This window comes from Anoplopoma fimbria, chromosome 16, assembly GCF_027596085.1.
Source record: "Anoplopoma fimbria isolate UVic2021 breed Golden Eagle Sablefish chromosome 16, Afim_UVic_2022, whole genome shotgun sequence".
NCBI lineage: Eukaryota > Metazoa > Chordata > Actinopteri > Perciformes > Anoplopomatidae > Anoplopoma > Anoplopoma fimbria.
In genome coordinates this window covers 24,276,087-24,293,840 of record NC_072464.1, presented here as the reverse complement: position 1 = coordinate 24,293,840, position 17,754 = coordinate 24,276,087, and the positions used below count along the sequence as shown (strand labels likewise).

Sequence of the window (17,754 nt, the reverse complement as noted above, 5' to 3'; positions counted from 1 at the left end):
TCTGTTTTTATGTTATTATTATTATTATTATTATTATTATTTATTTTTTTATTATTTTTTTTACCCTTTATATAAGAATAGAGACATAATTCTGCTGGCTATTATATGTTATATGTATATGTAGTTTCTCATGGTAAAGTCCCTGGATCGGGGTCACAGCTACAGTATATAAGAGTCTGACTTGTTTTCTATTTATTCTGCCTCACACAGCTCTGCCATGATAGTTTAGTATTCAATATTTATTCAACCACTCCAAAAAAAACAAAAAAAAAACACTGCTTATATAAATGCATTACATAAAAACAAAGCATCAATCCCACATCCGGGGCTCTGGGTGAAGCAGTGATAGTGATACATAAACTCATGTATTTTTATTGAATAACACACTGATACTTTGTAAAAAATAATAATAACTGAGCTTGTTAGTCCCTCTGTTGCCTTTTGGGAAGTTACACAAGATCTGTGGCTTATATAAGTGGGCCAAATAACCGACCAATAGGAAGCCTCCTCCTGCGTCACGACCAATAGGAAACGAGGATCCCGGAGACGCATCAGCAGCAGCAGCCTTTGACCAAGATGGAGTTCTCCTGCGACGGGCTTTCTGGGTTTACAGCTTGAATATACACAATCCAAGACGTGCAGTTCCTGTGCCACAATAAGGGTCTTCATTGGAGTCCACATGGGAGGAAAGGAACCAGGGACTGTGGAGGAACACAGGCAGGATTAAGGTTCTAACTCGGGTTTTACGCACGACTTGAGAGGACTCTCCCCGGAAACGCGCTGCAGAATATGAGCCTGTGTTCTCCAGAAGAGATCATATGAGCTGAGGTTCTAGAAGGAGCAGTGCTGCCGGGTGGAGGAGAGGCAGGAGTGGAGAGGTTGGAGGATACCCGGCTCCTCCATTGATGCGGGGCAGAGATGCCACACAGAAGGACCATTCTCCAAGATGCATTTATTGATCTCCATGTGGGGAATTCAAGAAGATACTGGGTCGTATGAGTCGGAATGACCTCCGTGGGGATCAGCCCTGAGATGCTGGAGGTGGCAGAGGAGGCCACCCGGGCTGGAGACTTCAGCCTGGCTGTGGAGATCTACAGCTCCCAGCTTCAGGACCTCCAGCAGCCGGACAGATGGTTGTGTCTGAGGAAGGCCGACTCTCTGACCCGGGCTGGGAGGATCTCAGAAGCTTTGGACTCCTACTGCACGGTGGCCAACCTGGGGAAGCTGAGCCCAGAGGAGCTCTCCATCCTGGTGGACACCATTGCTCGGACACTGCGGGAGAAGGAGTTGGGCATCTCCATCACTGGGACCAGCATTACGCACGGAGAGGATGGAGCTGACAGTGATGGAGAGGACCACCCATTGGACCTGTTCTCCTGTCGGCTCTGCAGGTGTCTCCTCCATGAACCCACCACCCTGGAGTGTGGGCACACCTTCTGCAAAAGCTGTGTGGAGGAGGACTCCGTGGAGCAATGCACACACTGCAAACAGAAGATGAACAGCAAGGACGCACTGCCCAATGGCCGCAGGCTGGACGTGGTCCTCAGTGGCCTGCTGGACAAGCTCTTCTCCACAGAGAGCAGAGCCAGGAAGTTCTGGATGGAGGGAGAGCTGCTGTGGAAGAACCAGAAGCTCTCTGACGCGTTGGAGAAGTACAACTCTGCAGTGGATCTGGGTAAGAGCACACATTATGGCTGTTTTATTCTTATGTGCTTTCTACTAAAAGTCTTTTTTTTGCACAGGTGACCTACTTTTCATTGTAGTGCTCGGTGTCGCCGATAGGGGGCGCCACTCCTACCTATCTTGGCATTGCACTGAGGTCAGAGATGTTATGACGCACCAGTTACCTAAGCAGCACACACACTGGTCCTCTGCTCAGACTGGCACACTCCCACCCTGTGTTTGTGCTGCAGGCTGTGGAGAGGAGGGATGGAGCTCTCTGGAATGTTATTGTTGTTTGCTTCTCCATTATTCCCACAATACATTGCATTTAAAATGCTTAATCACTGCATGGTGTCCATTCCTTAGCTGTGAATGGCTGAGTGGAGCCTAAGCTCCTCCCCCTTTGCGTTGGGTGTTTTATAAGCTGTTTTGTGATGTGTTGGATAACAGTGAAGAGAGATGGTGATGAACTGTAACCGGCGCTGCTCGACATGATCAGAACAGCGTTTCTTACATAAAGAGCTCCTGTGTGTTTGAGTAATCTCTGGTGTCACGTTGCATAGTTTGAATCCTCGCAGGAAGTTTAAACAACCTCTTTTCCTCCTGGCCTACATATCAGTCACCTTAATAGAATCCACTTTCTGTGCTCCTTGACTGGATTAAAGGGTGAGACAAGGTGCTGAAGGTCTCAGATTGTCACACTTAACAGCAAAAGATCAAGTGGAGATAAAGTGTCACGCAACATAAATATATTCCAGTCCCTTTTCTGTCATTTTCAGCATTTCAAATGGCACATTTTCTGATAAATATTGATTCATGCCTCCTGTCATGAGAAGGCCTCTGTGTCTGTTTTCCCAACAAATGCAGCAGGAGGTTCTGCTCTACGGGCTCACCATGTCAGCAGCTCTGATCCAAACTGTGTCTTTTAGGATAAAATGCCCCCCCCTCCTCCTGGTTGGTTGACCTTGCCACATGTCTTATGCACCGCACTTACACAAGTGATGTAGTAATGTACTGACCTGTGTTTGTGTAAGAGAAGTGAAACAGGTGGAATGATGGATGCAGAGGGAGAGACTGGGGGGTGTTTTGAAACGAAGGCCGGACGAATGGAGGAAAACAGTGATTTCATTTATGTAACTAACTGAAACAAAAGATTCTGGCCAGGAGGAAAGGCAGAACTGAAACACATCAGAAGTAGACGTAGCCATGGTGACGTCACTCTTTGGTTGGTGGACTGATGTTATGAAGCCTTGAGTTTGGCGTTTTGGTCGCCATGTTGTTGTTTTTATAATCAGTGAACAGGAAGTGACCATATATGGACTTTAGAGGAGTGACGTAGAGACGCATATATGTCTCTGGTGTGGACCTGTCAATCAGTGTGTAGCCCCGCCCTAAAGCATCCCCTGCTTTATGGTCTGTTTGCCTCTAAATGGAGCATATGTTACTAAATGAACGGGTCTACAGGAGGTCGCCGCCTGATCTGTAACCAGATGAGACGGTGGTAAACAATGAGCAGATATCCAGGCGCCTCTCGTATGAACCGCTCTTTCTTGATTGCCCACATTTTCTTTCCTGATCTCAATCTTGTGTGTCTTTGGAGAGAAGAAGCGATGAGGATGTAGGTCATCCACCCTCTCCATTAAAGCACACCCAGCTTGAGAAGCTAGACTCCCCCCCTTTTCATCGCATTTGACCCACTAAATGCCCCACCATGTCACAGCAAACAGTAAGCACCTGCTGTGTCTGGTGAGTCAGACCAGACATCCCATCATCGACACTCCTGGGGAACAACTGAGTAATGCTTGTGCTGTTCCACACCTTTAAGTCTTAACAAACAATGCTGCTGTCATCTGAAACATGTTTAGTTACATGTTTCATTTCCAACTCGTTGTCTGTTTTGCATCAGACTTGAACTCCCATTGTTTTTTTATGATGCATCAGAAAGCAGTTGCTGAGTCACAGTTCCATCTTGATCAAAGAATTCCCCCCAAATAAAACCTACAATATCATCTTTATTGTATCAGAATCATATTTATAAACATGAGCAATAACTTTAAGAATGCATCAATGTGTTTTCTTGAAGTTTTAATGAATTTCTGACTTTGTCCCACTCATTTAAAACACAGATTCCAATAACACAACATCGGCACTAACCCCCAACACAAAGAGCCACACACGTTTCTGTTTATTACAAATGGAAAACTCACAGATACCTGATGCTGGTGGCCTTGCTGCTAACTCTTTATTCGATTTATAGACTTTTCTTAAGTGCTGTTTATTAGGGTTGGTCAGCTGTAAAAAAACCCGTTTTAAAATAAGTCCATAATAAGCCAAACAGCGGACCAAACCGGTGTTCAGAATTATAGCACAAGATGTTAGACTTGACTCAGCAGCTGATAGCGAATGAAACATAAGGACTTTGCCATGATTATTCTTTTTCCAGCAATGTTTTTTTGTCTGCTTCAAATAAAAAAAATTGAATATTGGGGTAGTTTTAGTTTTCTTTGAGACTAACAGTCATCATGTTACCCCAAAAACACCAAATGGCAACCTCCAGCGCTGAGAAATGAAGCTTTTTTATTAAGGCTTTAAGTTATGCATAATAAAGGGCGTGGCCTCTTTGTATGACAGGTGGGTGTCATCTCAGGTCGCTAGCTGCTATCTTTGTTCTGTCTCAACAAAGTCTTCCTTGTAGTGTTTTAATGTTGTCATTTGGAGGCAAATTGCTCCAAATGTTGGTTCTTGCAGTCTCACATAAAGGCTGTTTTTGAAAAGCTGAATATGTTGGGGGTATTTAAATGTGTTGTTGGTCCGGCTGTTTGTTTTGTGGTGTTTGTGCTCCGGTCTCAGCTGACTCAGCTCAGGCAGCTTCTGCACCTTCTGTTCAGTTTGAGGGGAGATGGGAGATCCAGCTTGTGTAAAAATAAGTTCTCAGCAACTTGCAGTCCAAAGTTCCACCTACGAAGTGCCAAAAGGAACAACCAATTACGTATTGTATGGATAACTGGGTATGAGTCACCAGGAAAGAAAACTGTCGAAACAGTGTTTTGATTTCTTTCCAGAACACGGTCAGTGTTGAGAACACGGCGTCTCTAACCCTGAGCCAAATGAGGCAATGCAGAGCAAACACCTGGAATCAAACCAAGAACGAAAAAAAGAAAAGATCATACGTTACTACCACCAGGAAACAATGCTAACAATTCAAATTTAAACATATCTCTATGAGAACAATAAGGAAAAAGTGACCTCATCATAACATCTGTCTCTTTGTAGCCTTGTGCACTTTTGAATAGTTTTCAAGAAATGTGTGTATTCAAATAATTACAATAGTACATGTATATTACCATTTCACTATAATCTAAGTCTCTGGTTGAAATAATGCTCTTATCAGGCTCACACTTCTTGGTCCTTTAAAAAGAAAGTAAAGAATGATGACAGTCAGTATTTTAGAGAAGTGCATATTGTGTGTAACGGTTATTAAAGTGTGTTGTTTATTAATGTGGCACACAAACCTGAGCATGCACTGCCTGTTGTGTAACAAGATCACATATATACACATATGTGTGTGTGTGTGTGTGTGTATATATGTGTGTACATAACAGGTAACTGTCCCCTGACACTAATCACATAAGTTAAATAGCATTCTCACTCTCATGTTACGTCGCTGCCCTACTTCTGATGGACCTAGAACAACCCTGTCCTAACCACTGACCTGACTGTGTGTGTTTATGTCTGTGTGTGTGTGTGTGTGTGTGTGTGTGTGTGTGTGTGTGTGTGTGTGTGTTTTCCCGTGGTCTACAGTGCCCTCTAAAGGCAGACTGCTGAGTCAGCGGGCTGAGTTGCACATGGAGATGAGGAACTTCAGTCAGGCCGTTCAGGACGCCAGCATCCTCTGTGGGATGAAACCTCTGTGGACGAAGGTGAGAAATACCAAATGTTCTTATTGTATGACTCATTTTCACCTGGATGTTCTGTTAATGAGCATCAGAAAGTTGTTTTATACGCTGTCAACTGCAGGTTACAATTTAATTACATTTATTAAATCACATTTCTCAATGTGTCTGCTGCAATTTACCATTTTATAGTTTTCTCATACTTTGCGTAATTCTTTTAAATCAGTGGTGGACAAACTTTTTTCATTCTTGACCAAATACAGAACAATATACTAATAATAAATGTGTAGTTTCCAACCAAGCACAACAGAAAACCACATGTTGCAATAATAGTTAAAAAAGTTAAAATATTTTTTTTCTGTCTGTAAATATAATATTTCAGTTATTGTTGTTTTTCTACTGTTTTTTATTGCTTATTCATAATACTTGTTTTTTTTATTTTCATTTTTTTTTTTATCTTGTCTTTCTTTTACTATGTCTCTTGTGTGCACTTTACTCTATGCTGCTGTAAGCCTGCAAATTTCCCGCTGCGGGACTAATAAAGGATTATCTTATCTTATCTTATCTTATCTTATCTTATCTTATGTTTAGAAAAATATTTTTCTATCTAAATAACTACACAGCACTACTAAACTGTTCAACGTTTGACTTTACAGTCGTTGACTGGAGATCCCACGTTTTACAGAAAGTATTTTTGTATCTGCCACTCTTAAATTCAATTAAAATGAATAAAATGCGCAACTAAAAATATTATGTTATGTTTAAATAAGTAAAGTTAAAACAGGCAAACATTGTTTTCTGTTCCTGTCCTCTCGGCCCATTTAAAATATTACGATGCAAATGTAAGATGTAATTCTGTTTAATGTTAAGTTTCAGACAGATGTATTTTCACAAAATCTAGTTGACATCTAGTGTTTGGACTGGGATGTGTAATGTACATTCAGTGTGATTTATTAGAAATATAATCAAGCTATATTCTAGTTTATTTAAAAAAAAATTACAAACAAGCAGCAGGTTGTTGTCCTGCCACCTTAGATTTAATAGTTGTGATCCAAAATAAAGATATAAATGAGTAAAACAGAATGTGAAACATTTTATTATACAATGAAATCTCTTCTAATAGAGAGGACCTCCAGTCGACATATGAACTGCTGGTTTGAAGTATTGAAATATATAGTTGATAATATGATGAATGATGTCTTCAAACTTACTGCAGATTGTCAAAACATTTGGTTTGGAGGTTGTATTCATAATAAAAAATATATATATATTAGAGACACTGATCCATCACAACACTTACGTACTTTCTTTACTTCAGGCCCACTGTCTTAAAGCGACGGCGCTGAGTGAAGCGGGCCGTAAGGACGAGGCTCTGCAGGAGTACCTGGTGTGTGTGGCTCTGAAACCAGACTGGACCAAAGTCAAACTGGAAGCTCAGAAGGTGAATGAATTATTGAATCATCATTCAGAGTTGCATCAATATCAGAACAGGGAGAGGAACGTTGCATCTGTTAGTGTGTGTTGCTGACGTCCTGTCCGGTTTCGTCCTGCAGGTCCTCAGCGAGGTCTTCTCCTCCGTCTTTGAGGAACAGGACATACCGACGCCGCTGCACCCGCTGCAGGGAGGGATGAACACCCGCCTCATCAAACCCCCCGCCCTGCTGAGGACGCTGAGGCCGCTCACACAGAAGCCCGGCGCCACCTCACAGGTCAATGCTCACACACTGACACATCCACCTCACTGAGAAACATGGAGACATCTTACATGTGAGGACGTTTTGTCTCAGGGAAAGAGGAACATTAAACCCTCTGAACCCCAAAAACAGCTGGTGGGATTGAAAAGCATATTTTCTTTATTCAATCGCCAAAACCACACCGTTTATCACAGCCAGAAGCTGTAAAGAGCATACTTTTCTTCCCATTTTTATCTATCCAACAGTCTTTGAACACATCAGGTGCAATGCTTCTGTCAGAAAAAGCAGCCAAAACAACGCTCAAATTGTGAAATTTGCCAATTTTTGTAAAATAATTTATCAAAGAAATTCAACCTGCGTTTTCTTATGATTTATGTCATTATAACTGTGTTATTCTGCACTAAAGACATGTTTGAGTTCTCTCTACTTCTAGTCATCATTGTTCTTTTTCCATAGAGGAGCAGAACTTTTATGTGGCATAATATCAGTTGGCACATCCTGTAGAATTTGTGTCGCTGTAAAAATGATCATCCATTCATCAGTGTCTCTAATCCCTCTCTCTTTCTGTCTGTCTCTCTTTCTGTCTCTCTGTGTGTCCAGGACTCAGAGTTCAGTTTGACTAAAAGCCCTCCGGTGGACGGCTCGTCCTCCAGACTCTCCCCTCCGTCTCCCGGTAGGTCAGAGAGTGTTGTGGGGGAGAAGAGCACCAAGAGCCTGGCCGGCGTCCTGGCTGCTCTGCCGGCTGCCCCCGGTGGCCTGAAGAGGAAACACAGTGGAGATGGACCGTCGGCGGTCTTCAACCCGCCCTCCAAACTGCTCCGACCCGGTAGGACCATCTGAGCTCATACTGAGGGAATGACTTCATATTAAAGCCTGTATTTTCTCTCATCTTTTCATTTGATATTCCTCTCACTATTTTCAATGAATTCTAAATAATTTACCCTAATTGGTGCCACTGGTTGGATGCCAAGTCAACTCATGCAAAACTTAAACCCTTTTATTTAAATAGATCTCTGCTGATCCATTTGCAGTGCACAGATACTTAGTCATTTATATTCTTCATAAAAAGCGAAAACAAGACAATATATAATTTAAAACAACTTCTATTATGCATTACATTAAAAAAGCAATAACAAAATAATACATAATACTTTGTTTGTAGTTTTAGAATGATTAATGTACAACTGAATTTTCTTTTTTTTTTCTTCTTAGTTATTAAACAACTGATTTTCACTCCGATAAAAACAGAGCCGAAACATTAGCTGTGTGTTTCATCTTTAGTGATGATCTTTTTATTTTTCCGTGCAGACGATGAGAGCAGCGCTCAGACGACCTCGGCGTTCAGAGGACGGACGTTTCCTGCTGAGCTGTTGGACAGCGGAGACATGGAGTGTTCACTCTGCATGAGGTAGAGACCCAGAACAAGGTTCTGCTACAGACGTTCTCTAACCTTTTCTAATAAGCTATCCCATTAACATATTGGTTTCAAGCTGCTGATTTGTCATAGAATGTTGTTTATCACATTTTTTATTTAGTTTATTATAGTTTAATTATTCTATGAATTATGCATGACTGATATTTGTTAAATTCACATAAACATAATCTGATTTAACCCCTGAAGCACTCCAAAGTACCCACATTGAGAACCCTATTGTAGTACACACACAGGAGCTTTATACTTTATACATGCAGCCATGATATCTAACGGCTAAAAGCAAGTCGTTTAAAATTTAGTTTAAGATGCTCACTGATTTAAAGTCACATTTTAGTCTTTCTTATTTTGTTTTAGACAAGATTCAGTCAGTGGAACTTTTTAATTTTAGTGTAAATTTAGTCATAATATTTCTCAAGAAATCCAAATTCCAGTGTGCAAACCTTGAGTTATTGTTAAATGTTTCACCGTCTAAATGAAACCCTCCAGCAGTGTGTGTGTGTGTGTGTGTGTGTGTGTGTGTGTGTGTGTGTGTGTGTGTGTGTGTGTGTGTTGTGTGTTGTGTGCAGTGTTTTTACTGTTGTCCGGGTGCTCATTGTGTCATTTGTTCCGTCTGTTCTCCAGGTTGTTCTACGAGCCGGTGGCCACTCCCTGCGGACACACCTTCTGTCTGAAATGTCTGGAGCGCTGCCTCGACCACAACTCCAACTGTCCTCTGTGCAAAGAGAACCTGTCTGAGGTACGCACACGTGGGGTTTCACAACTTTATTTAAAAGCTAATTACTGTAATAATGTTTGAGTTTGTAGAACTTTTATAATTAATTATACTTTTTTTTATAATTAATTATAAAAACTGACTAAAACCTTCTGGTTTAAGGTTCTTAAATGTGAGGTTTTAATAGGATAACAGTAAATGTAATATCATTGGACTGTTGGTCAGACAAAACAAACCAAAAAATGTATCTTTTTTCAGACCTTTTTATAAGTATTTATAGATTAATCAGTAAAATCTTAACGTATTAAATGATTGATAAAAATCTAGTATGTAACTATTAGTGTATTTATGGGATGTGTGTAATGTCGTTGCAGTATCTGGCCACTAGGGGCTACAGCAAGACCCTGCTGATGGAGGAAGTGCTGCAGCGTTACCTAGGAGACGAGCTGGCAGAGAGGAAGAAGATCCACGAAGAGGAGATGAAGGAGCTGTCCAAGTCAGTTTAACACACACACACACACACACACACACACACACACACACACACACACACACACACACACACACACACACACACACACACACACACACACTCTGAACTTGTTAACATGCTTTATATCCAAATACACAAGTCACAGGATCAGATATATATGTTTTGATATATATCTTTATATTTAAGAATGCAGTTGCACTGTTTTTAACAAAAATAAATTACAAAAATATCTAAAATAGTGAAAGATTAAATGATGAAATCAATTATTTTCTGTATAAAGTTGGACTCTTTTCATTCAACAGTTAATTCTGCACACTTTACTTACTAGTTCCAGATGTAATTCAAATTGAGATGAAATTAAAAAATCCTTTTTAATCCTTTTTAGATCATCATTATTTGCACATATTTAACAATATATGAAAACAAATTACAATAAATCAGTTTATTTTTAAATCAAAATCCAATCATTTTTTTAACCATAATACAAAATATGAATTCTACTTACGTAAGCTAGTAAACTTTGTTTTGATATCAATGTCAACCATTAATAACACAGCATCCATCCATCCATCAATCTGCAACTTAATGTGCAAATTAACAGCCAATCAAATGTGAAGGATGTCATTTAAATCCCTCTTGTAACATCACGCCTGGGACTGAAAGTCGTCTTGAAAAACCTTGAAAAGTATTTTATATTTCTAAAACCTCCACAAACATGTCGGACTGAACTTCCTCTTCACTGTCTCTCACAGCTTGAACCAGGAAGTTCCGATCTTCGTGTGCACCATGGCGTTCCCCACCATCACCTGCCCGCTGCACGTGTTCGAGCCCCGCTACCGCCTCATGATCCGCCGCTCCATGGAGACCGGCACCAAGCAGTTCGGCATGTGCATCGCCGACGAGCTCAAAGGCTTCGCCGACTACGGCTGCATGCTGGAGGTGAGTGTGCGTCTCTGGAGGTAGAACAGCTCGACCTACTCCAGTGTGAGGTCGGATACTGACATCAAACTGTGGTTTCAGGTGCGAGACGTCAAGTTCTTTCCTGACGGTCGCTCGGTGGTCGACACCCTCGGCGTGTCGCGGTTCAAAGTCCTCAGCCACGGGCAGAGAGACGGCTACAACACGGCCAAGATCGAGTACCTGGAGGACAAGAAGGTGAGTTTAAAGCTGCTGCTGTCAATCAAAATGTCACACAAACTAGAAACTCATAATTGCAACCGCAGAGTGGAAAACTGGGAAACGGCCAAATCCTTGAGCTCAATCCTTCAAAATGCTAGTCCTCAAACAAATGGCTGGCGTCACCATGACGACGTCCTTATAGTCTTTGTTTTCACTCAGGTTGAAGTTGTTTTTGCTTTTGGAAATTATGCAACCTCTAACATCCCTCCATTGTTCAGTGGTGTTTAAATGATATTCTCTTTGTCCTACCAGGTGGAGGGGGGGGAGCTGGCGGAGCTCCTGAAGCTGCACAACGCCGTGTACGAGCAGGCCAACAACTGGTTCACCTCCCTGAAGGACAACATGAAGAGCCAGATCCTCAGCCACTTCGGACACCTTCCCAGCAAAGACTCCGACCCACAGGTCAGTGGACCTCCATCACTACCCATTCACATGTAAATGATATCAGTGCTAGCTTACTGTTGGCGCCCTGAAACGGCTTCAAACAGCACTAATCTGCAGATTCATTCTATACAATTTGGAATGAAAGAAAGGAAAATAAAAAATAATTCTGATACTTATCTACAATGAGACACCTTTCTTTAACAATAATGCTTAAAAACAGAAACACAAACAGGTGAAGAGACATATTCATCCTGTAGGTGAAACAAAGGTTTCATTTTGAGTGAGAATGAACAATAAAATCCTGGACTACCTGCTTAGTGATTGATTACTCTGAATGGAAACTTTGTGTTTTTATAGAAAACTTGTCTTTTTTGGATCTGGTTTTGTCTCAAGAAGCTATTATTGCGATTAAACCAGAGCTTTATTGTTTATGTCGACGTGCGTCTCACTAGAAACATCAGAAGTCTTTGTGAGCAGTGAAATAAACGTCTACGTCTCTTCTCCCCTCCAGGCGAGTCCCAGCGGTCCGGCCTGGTGCTGGTGGCTGCTCGCCGTCCTGCCGCTGGAGAACCGAGCCCAGCTCACCATCCTGGCCATGACCTCCCTCAAGGACCGCCTCATCGCCATCCGCAGGGTCCTCATCTTCGTCACGAGGAAGAGGCCGCGGTGATCGCCCGGAGGAAACTGACCCTGAACCTGAACGTCTGGGACTTCTACCAAGTTCAGCAGATCACTCATGACTGACTCATCCTCTCATGTGGGCGTCCGTTACCTCTGTCATCTCCTCGCCGGTTCTCTCAGACGCTCATGGACTCCTCGCTGTGTCGTGTAGCACACGTCAGACACACCGAGAGCGTCCACCTTCATCTTCTCACCGGATGAAATCTCACCAACATCACATCTCCTGTCAGGTCAAGCTGCTTCACTTCCATTCAGATGATTCACCTGAAGGAGCAAAAAGAAAACATCCCGTCATTGTTCCGACTTATACTGAGCAGTATTTCTTCTTTAGCTGAAACTGAACCTTTCTGTGCAAAAAAGAACTCCTGAAAAATGAAGCAAAAAATTGAAAAAAAACTAGCAGCGTGGCGGCGAAACACGCCACAGTGAATGTACCCGGTCTGACTGTAGTATGTGGCCGTTTCTATTTCTATTTTCTCCTACCTGTATTTACAGAATACGTTTGGCGAGGTGCACATGAGGCCGGAGGTGCGTGTGCATCAGCTGCTTCCTGACTGAGCCAAAAAAAAAACCTGGAGCTTTCTACCTGCTGCCTCACCTGCTGGTGGGCGCGTACCTCAGACCGTCAGTAGAGGGCGCCACGAGACTGTGACCGCGCCCTCCATAACACTAACAAACCACAGACGTGCTCCGCTTGCTGTCATAAGAGATTAAAAAGCATTTAAAGAAAAATGCAGAAACAAACGCACCCTTCAAGTTGATGTGGAGCGTCGTGTCCTGTTGTAGCATATCTCTGGGACGTCACACAGACGTAGTTATGGGTTTGATTGTATATTTTCTTCTTCTTCTTCTTGTGTTCTTTATGTTTCTCTCTCTCTGCTATGTACGTGTATGGTGAACTCTTAAGTCGGGGGGGATTCACGTGTCTATCAATGTAACTCTGAGGCCTTTTTAATGTTTTATTTAAGAACATTTCACCCTCTATGTCTCTTTCTCTTTCAGATACGTTTACATGCACGCTGTCATGTGATCACTTGTGTTTATGTTCAGTGTTTCTCTCCAGAACATGTGGTGCGAATCCTCAAAGGCATCACTGACGTGTTCTCATTTAATCTTAGATTCACACCACTGACTGCTGATCAGTGGAGGAGCTTTAAACATGTTGGCAGCAGTGTGATCTCTGCACAGAGCTATTAACAAAACTGGATACTATGAATGTAACGGGTTAAATGTTGCACAATAATGACCCCGCATTCAAAATGTACATGATGGTTAGATTAAAGGTACAATATGGAAATTCTAAATTATTTATTTTTTCTTCATTAGACAGAGGAAGGTGTGGAGAAAAGAATGGAAACGGAGAGAAAAAGGGTCTGAAGAGTGAATCCAAAGATGAATGTCTTAAAGCTGCATTCTCTCTGCTGTCCACCAGGGGGCGACTCCTCTGGTTGTATAGAAGTCTATGAGAAAATGACTCTACTTCTCTCTTGATTTATTCCCTCAGTAAACATTGTAAACATGAGTTTATGGTCTCAATCTCTAGTTTCAAGTCTTCTTCAATACAGCATGATGTTCATTTAGTAAATGATGCTCCATTTAGAGTCAAACAGACCATAAAGCAGGGGATGCTTTAGGGCGGGGCTACACACTGATTGACGTTTACAGTCTGTGGTTATGACATGAAACAAAGGTTATGTAGCATTCATTTCAAACATGTTCACTTTGTTTTGCCACTAGTAGCTCAGTGGAGGAATGTATTTATGAGATGCTTACAGTTGTGTTTACAGCAAGCTTCTCCACTGATCTTCTGGTTGCTATAACAACTGGAGGAAGACTGCTATCTGATGTAAACAAGACACGTTTTAAAATATTCAGCTTTGCAAATGTTTGCTTTTCTGAGGATTCAATTTGTTTTGGTTAGAAACACTGAATGTAAACTTCTTTTAAAAGGATGAATGAATGATGGAAGAAGTGTTGAAGTCACATTAAGGTTAACTCTAACTGACAGCCAGCTGTGTGTTGTGATGTCATTCTCAGCGTGCGTCTAAACTCCCGTCTCTCTCTCTTTGTGTAAATCTGTCCTTCCAGATGTTTGTGGCTCCTCTGCAGTCACGTGCTCGCCGTGCGGCGCCGGTTCACAACGTGCTGCGTTTCCCTGGTATATTTGTTAAGGGAGATCTTATACCTATTTTTTATTGCAAATAAAGAAAGACTCCTATTCTGCTCCGTTTCTGTGTTGTTTTAGTGTCAGCTGAGTTAACGTTCAGGAGAAACATGCTCGTCTACACAGATCACACTCTGGAGGTCAGTTATGAGATAAACATGTTACTCATCAGTTCTCTGTTATGACTGAACTGTTCCTACACAAACAAACTACAATTATGTGATAAATCTGAGCAGTTTACTTTGTTAAAACGTGGTGTTGATCCAGAGGAAGTTTGCGGTTTGGGGACTTTATGAAGCTTTTCTTTAATTACCTTTTTAAATGTTTGTTTTTATGAATCTTACTGGTTGAGATTCAGAACAGTTAAAGCTTCATTACACATCATACTACTTTTCTCTTATCGTAAAGAGCTTCCTGTGAGAGACACTGAATGACTACAAAGACACAAAACAACTTTAACAACCACAGAAAAACATCAAGACCAAAACCAATAAAAAAGGAAACAAACGGAGACACACAACCACAGAGAGATGCGTCACGACTACGAGAAGACACAGAGGTGGTGAGGCCTCGTCTCATAATCCGCCCATGATATCAGTCAAACTCATCTTTTACTTTGTTTATGTTGTTTTTTTGTCTCTTTTCTGAATACCTGTGGTACCTTCTGTCTTCTTCATTTGCATTCAGAGATATTCAGTGACACTGTTTCGTAAGTAACCTAAAGAATGTTTTATGTATGTTTATCTCTAAATGCCAGTGAAGAAGACAGTGTTTATCAATATATATCAATATTTAATTCTTAAATGTCACGATTATCGTCAAAACTAATAAATCCCGATCCCCTAAAAGACACCAGAAATACTCAAACAGATGAAGGACTGGTGGTTAAAAATATTTAGGGAATAAAATGTTGTATAAACTGTACGTTCTCAGAATTGGAAATTGTTCTTTTTAATGTATCACAGAAGGAAAACAAATAATGTGGCGGTTAATCAACATCACCTGGTGTGACACCCGGTCATTTCAGGTCGAAGGACAAACTCATCACCACCATGTTTCCAAAAACTGAAATATCAGGGAGGAAAAACAGAGAAGAGATGAGCTGACTTCACTTTTCTGGTGTCTGCAGTCTGGAGCCAAAAAAGCTTCTTCCTGTTTCCCTCCTCTCAGGACTCTGACTCTGAAGGTGTTTTATATAGAAAGCTTAGTGTGACTGTTGCTGGGCAAAGTTAATTTAGGATGCCTTTTTCTTTACATTTCTTTCTCCCTCCCTGCTCGGCTGTAGAACGCAGTGGCGCCTGGTGACCACAGGGGGGCGGTGTTTGTCAGGGAAACAGCAGCTGAGATGAATTTGAGGGCATTGAGTTCATTCAGGGTTCATTCTGAGAGGAGAGAGGCAGACAGCACAGAGAGGATCTACAGGTAAAACACCACTTTGTTATATAAAGAACATTATGTAAACTTAATAAACATCCTTAAAACATATCCACAACACCGTCATCAGAACTTTCTATCATTATCTACAGCAATACAACAATAATGTTTAAAACTGTTGGCATATCACTGAGAACAGTTACACCTTTGTGATATGGAGTCATAAGAGAGGCATAAAAAAATATGTAAAAGAAAATAAATGTGGAAAAATAAATAGTAATAAATAAGATAATAAATAAGTAAATAAAAAATTGGTGAAATATACAAAGCTGTAAATAACAGAAGTAATAAGTAAATAGAAAATATGAAAATATAAAGAGGAATAAATGAAATAATAAATAAGTTAATTTATAAAATGCACATTCTCAGTGAGAACAGCCACACGTTTCTGTATGGAGTCAAAAGAATGAATCTGTTAAAGAATGTTACAATAAAAGGCGTAAATAAAAGAATAAATAAGTACATTTAAAAAATGTGGAAATATACAAATAAAAAAAGGAAAGAATAAGAAAATTGGAAATATAATGAGAAAAAAAAGTATAAATAAAGGGACAATATAGGGAAAAGCCAAATAGGTAAAAGAAAAGGGAAAAAGGGATACAATAAATAAAACAATGACATTATATAAATTAGATTAAGAAGAAATAAAGGGATTTCTATGCAACAAAAAGAATATTTTTATAAAAGAAATATGAATACATATATACAGAAATAATACAGAAACAAATAAATTTGAAAATATACTAAAATGCTTTTATTATAAAAAGAATGTTTATCTTGATTTCCACATTTATTTATTCTCTCATTTATTTCTCTTTATATTTCCAAAATGTATTTTCTTATTCTTTTACAGATGTCTTCTTTTATGGCACTCTCATGACTCCGTATTCGAGTCATACGGTCTGCGGGTGAACTTTGGTAGAAAGAAAATAGTTCCTACATGAAACTGCTCACAATGAGGTCCGTCGATTATCTTGAGTCACGATTTTTTGGAAATTGACGTTTGCTGTTAAGCTTTTCAAATTTTGGCGCTTTGAGCTCCGCAAGCTGAGTGACATCTCGTCCAATTATATTTGAGTTATCTGAACATGGTGCAGTTTTTGAGCACCGCCCTGCTTTTCATTCACAGAGCAACACGCCTTCATGCAAGCAGGCAAACTGCCCCAGCGGTAAGAACAATTAGGTGGCTTGCTCAAGGGCATCAGGGCAGTGGCTGATGAGGTAGAACTGGTTCTCCTTAATCCTGGTTTTAATATCTAGAGTGAAAATGAGGTGACGGAGGAACTGGTATTCCAGCTTCGCCCAAATACCTCCTCAACATCCGGACGTAGCTCTTACTCACCTCCTTCTTTATTAAGCTGGGAAACACACACACACACGCACACGCACACGCACACGCACACGCACACACACACACACACACACACACCTTTTTAAATATAAAGTGAATGAAATACAGAAATAAAAAAATTGGATGTTTAAACATAAATAAGAGTAAATTACATGCGTTTTTATTTATTTTCACATTTATTTTTTTCATTAATTTCTGTATTTATGACTTCATATGATTTAGATTTAATTTATTCATTGCAAATAAATAACACTATTTTTCTGTATATAAAAAATATATTTTTTTTCCCTGAATGTTTTTCTTTTCCCTTTCTTTTTTATTTATTTTTTTACTTTTATATTTCAACATTTCTTGTTTATTTATTTTTATTTTATTTATTTTTTCTTTAATTTATTTGTTTTTATACCTCCATATTTATTTTCTCTTACAGATGTTTTTTTTTTTTAAATGCCACTCCCATGACTCCATACACAAAAAGAAAGAGGAATCAGAAAAGAAGATTCATGAGATTATTTTTCCAGAACTAATAATAACACAAGAGAAGAGAACTCTGAGGTCGGTAGGGAGTAATAAAACACGTCCATGCATCTTTTTATGGGAACTATTTCTTTCTGTTTCTCACTATATTCACCACAGGAACTGTTTCACACGCGTTATATTAATGTTATATTA

At 40.3% G+C, this 17,754-nt stretch overlaps 1 protein-coding gene across 1 annotated transcript; it reads left to right on the top strand.

The window, feature by feature from the left end:
* Positions 1 to 577: 577 nt before the first annotated feature.
* Positions 578 to 14,350, top strand: lonrf2 (LON peptidase N-terminal domain and ring finger 2). Its single transcript, XM_054615123.1, has 12 exons — positions 578 to 1,675; positions 5,464 to 5,582; positions 6,874 to 6,996; positions 7,109 to 7,264; positions 7,850 to 8,075; positions 8,558 to 8,657; positions 9,306 to 9,420; positions 9,771 to 9,892; positions 10,642 to 10,828; positions 10,910 to 11,044; positions 11,321 to 11,470; positions 11,964 to 14,350. The coding sequence occupies exons 1-12, from the start codon at positions 1,006 to 1,008 to the stop codon at positions 12,120 to 12,122; spliced, it is 2,262 nt and encodes a 753-aa protein (XP_054471098.1). The 5' UTR covers positions 578 to 1,005; the 3' UTR covers positions 12,123 to 14,350.
* Positions 14,351 to 17,754: the final 3,404 nt, after the last annotated feature.

Bases quoted from the DNA above. Each gene is read 5' to 3' on its own strand.
- lonrf2 (XM_054615123.1), top strand. From the start codon at position 1,006: ATGACCTCCGTGGGGATCAGCCCTGAGATGCTGGAGGTGGCAGAGGAG. The intron at 11,045-11,320 runs GTGAGTTTAAAG...TTGTCCTACCAG, and splicing joins AGTACCTGGAGGACAAGAAG to GTGGAGGGGGGGGAGCTGGC. The intron at 11,471-11,963 runs GTCAGTGGACCT...TCTCCCCTCCAG, and splicing joins GCAAAGACTCCGACCCACAG to GCGAGTCCCAGCGGTCCGGC.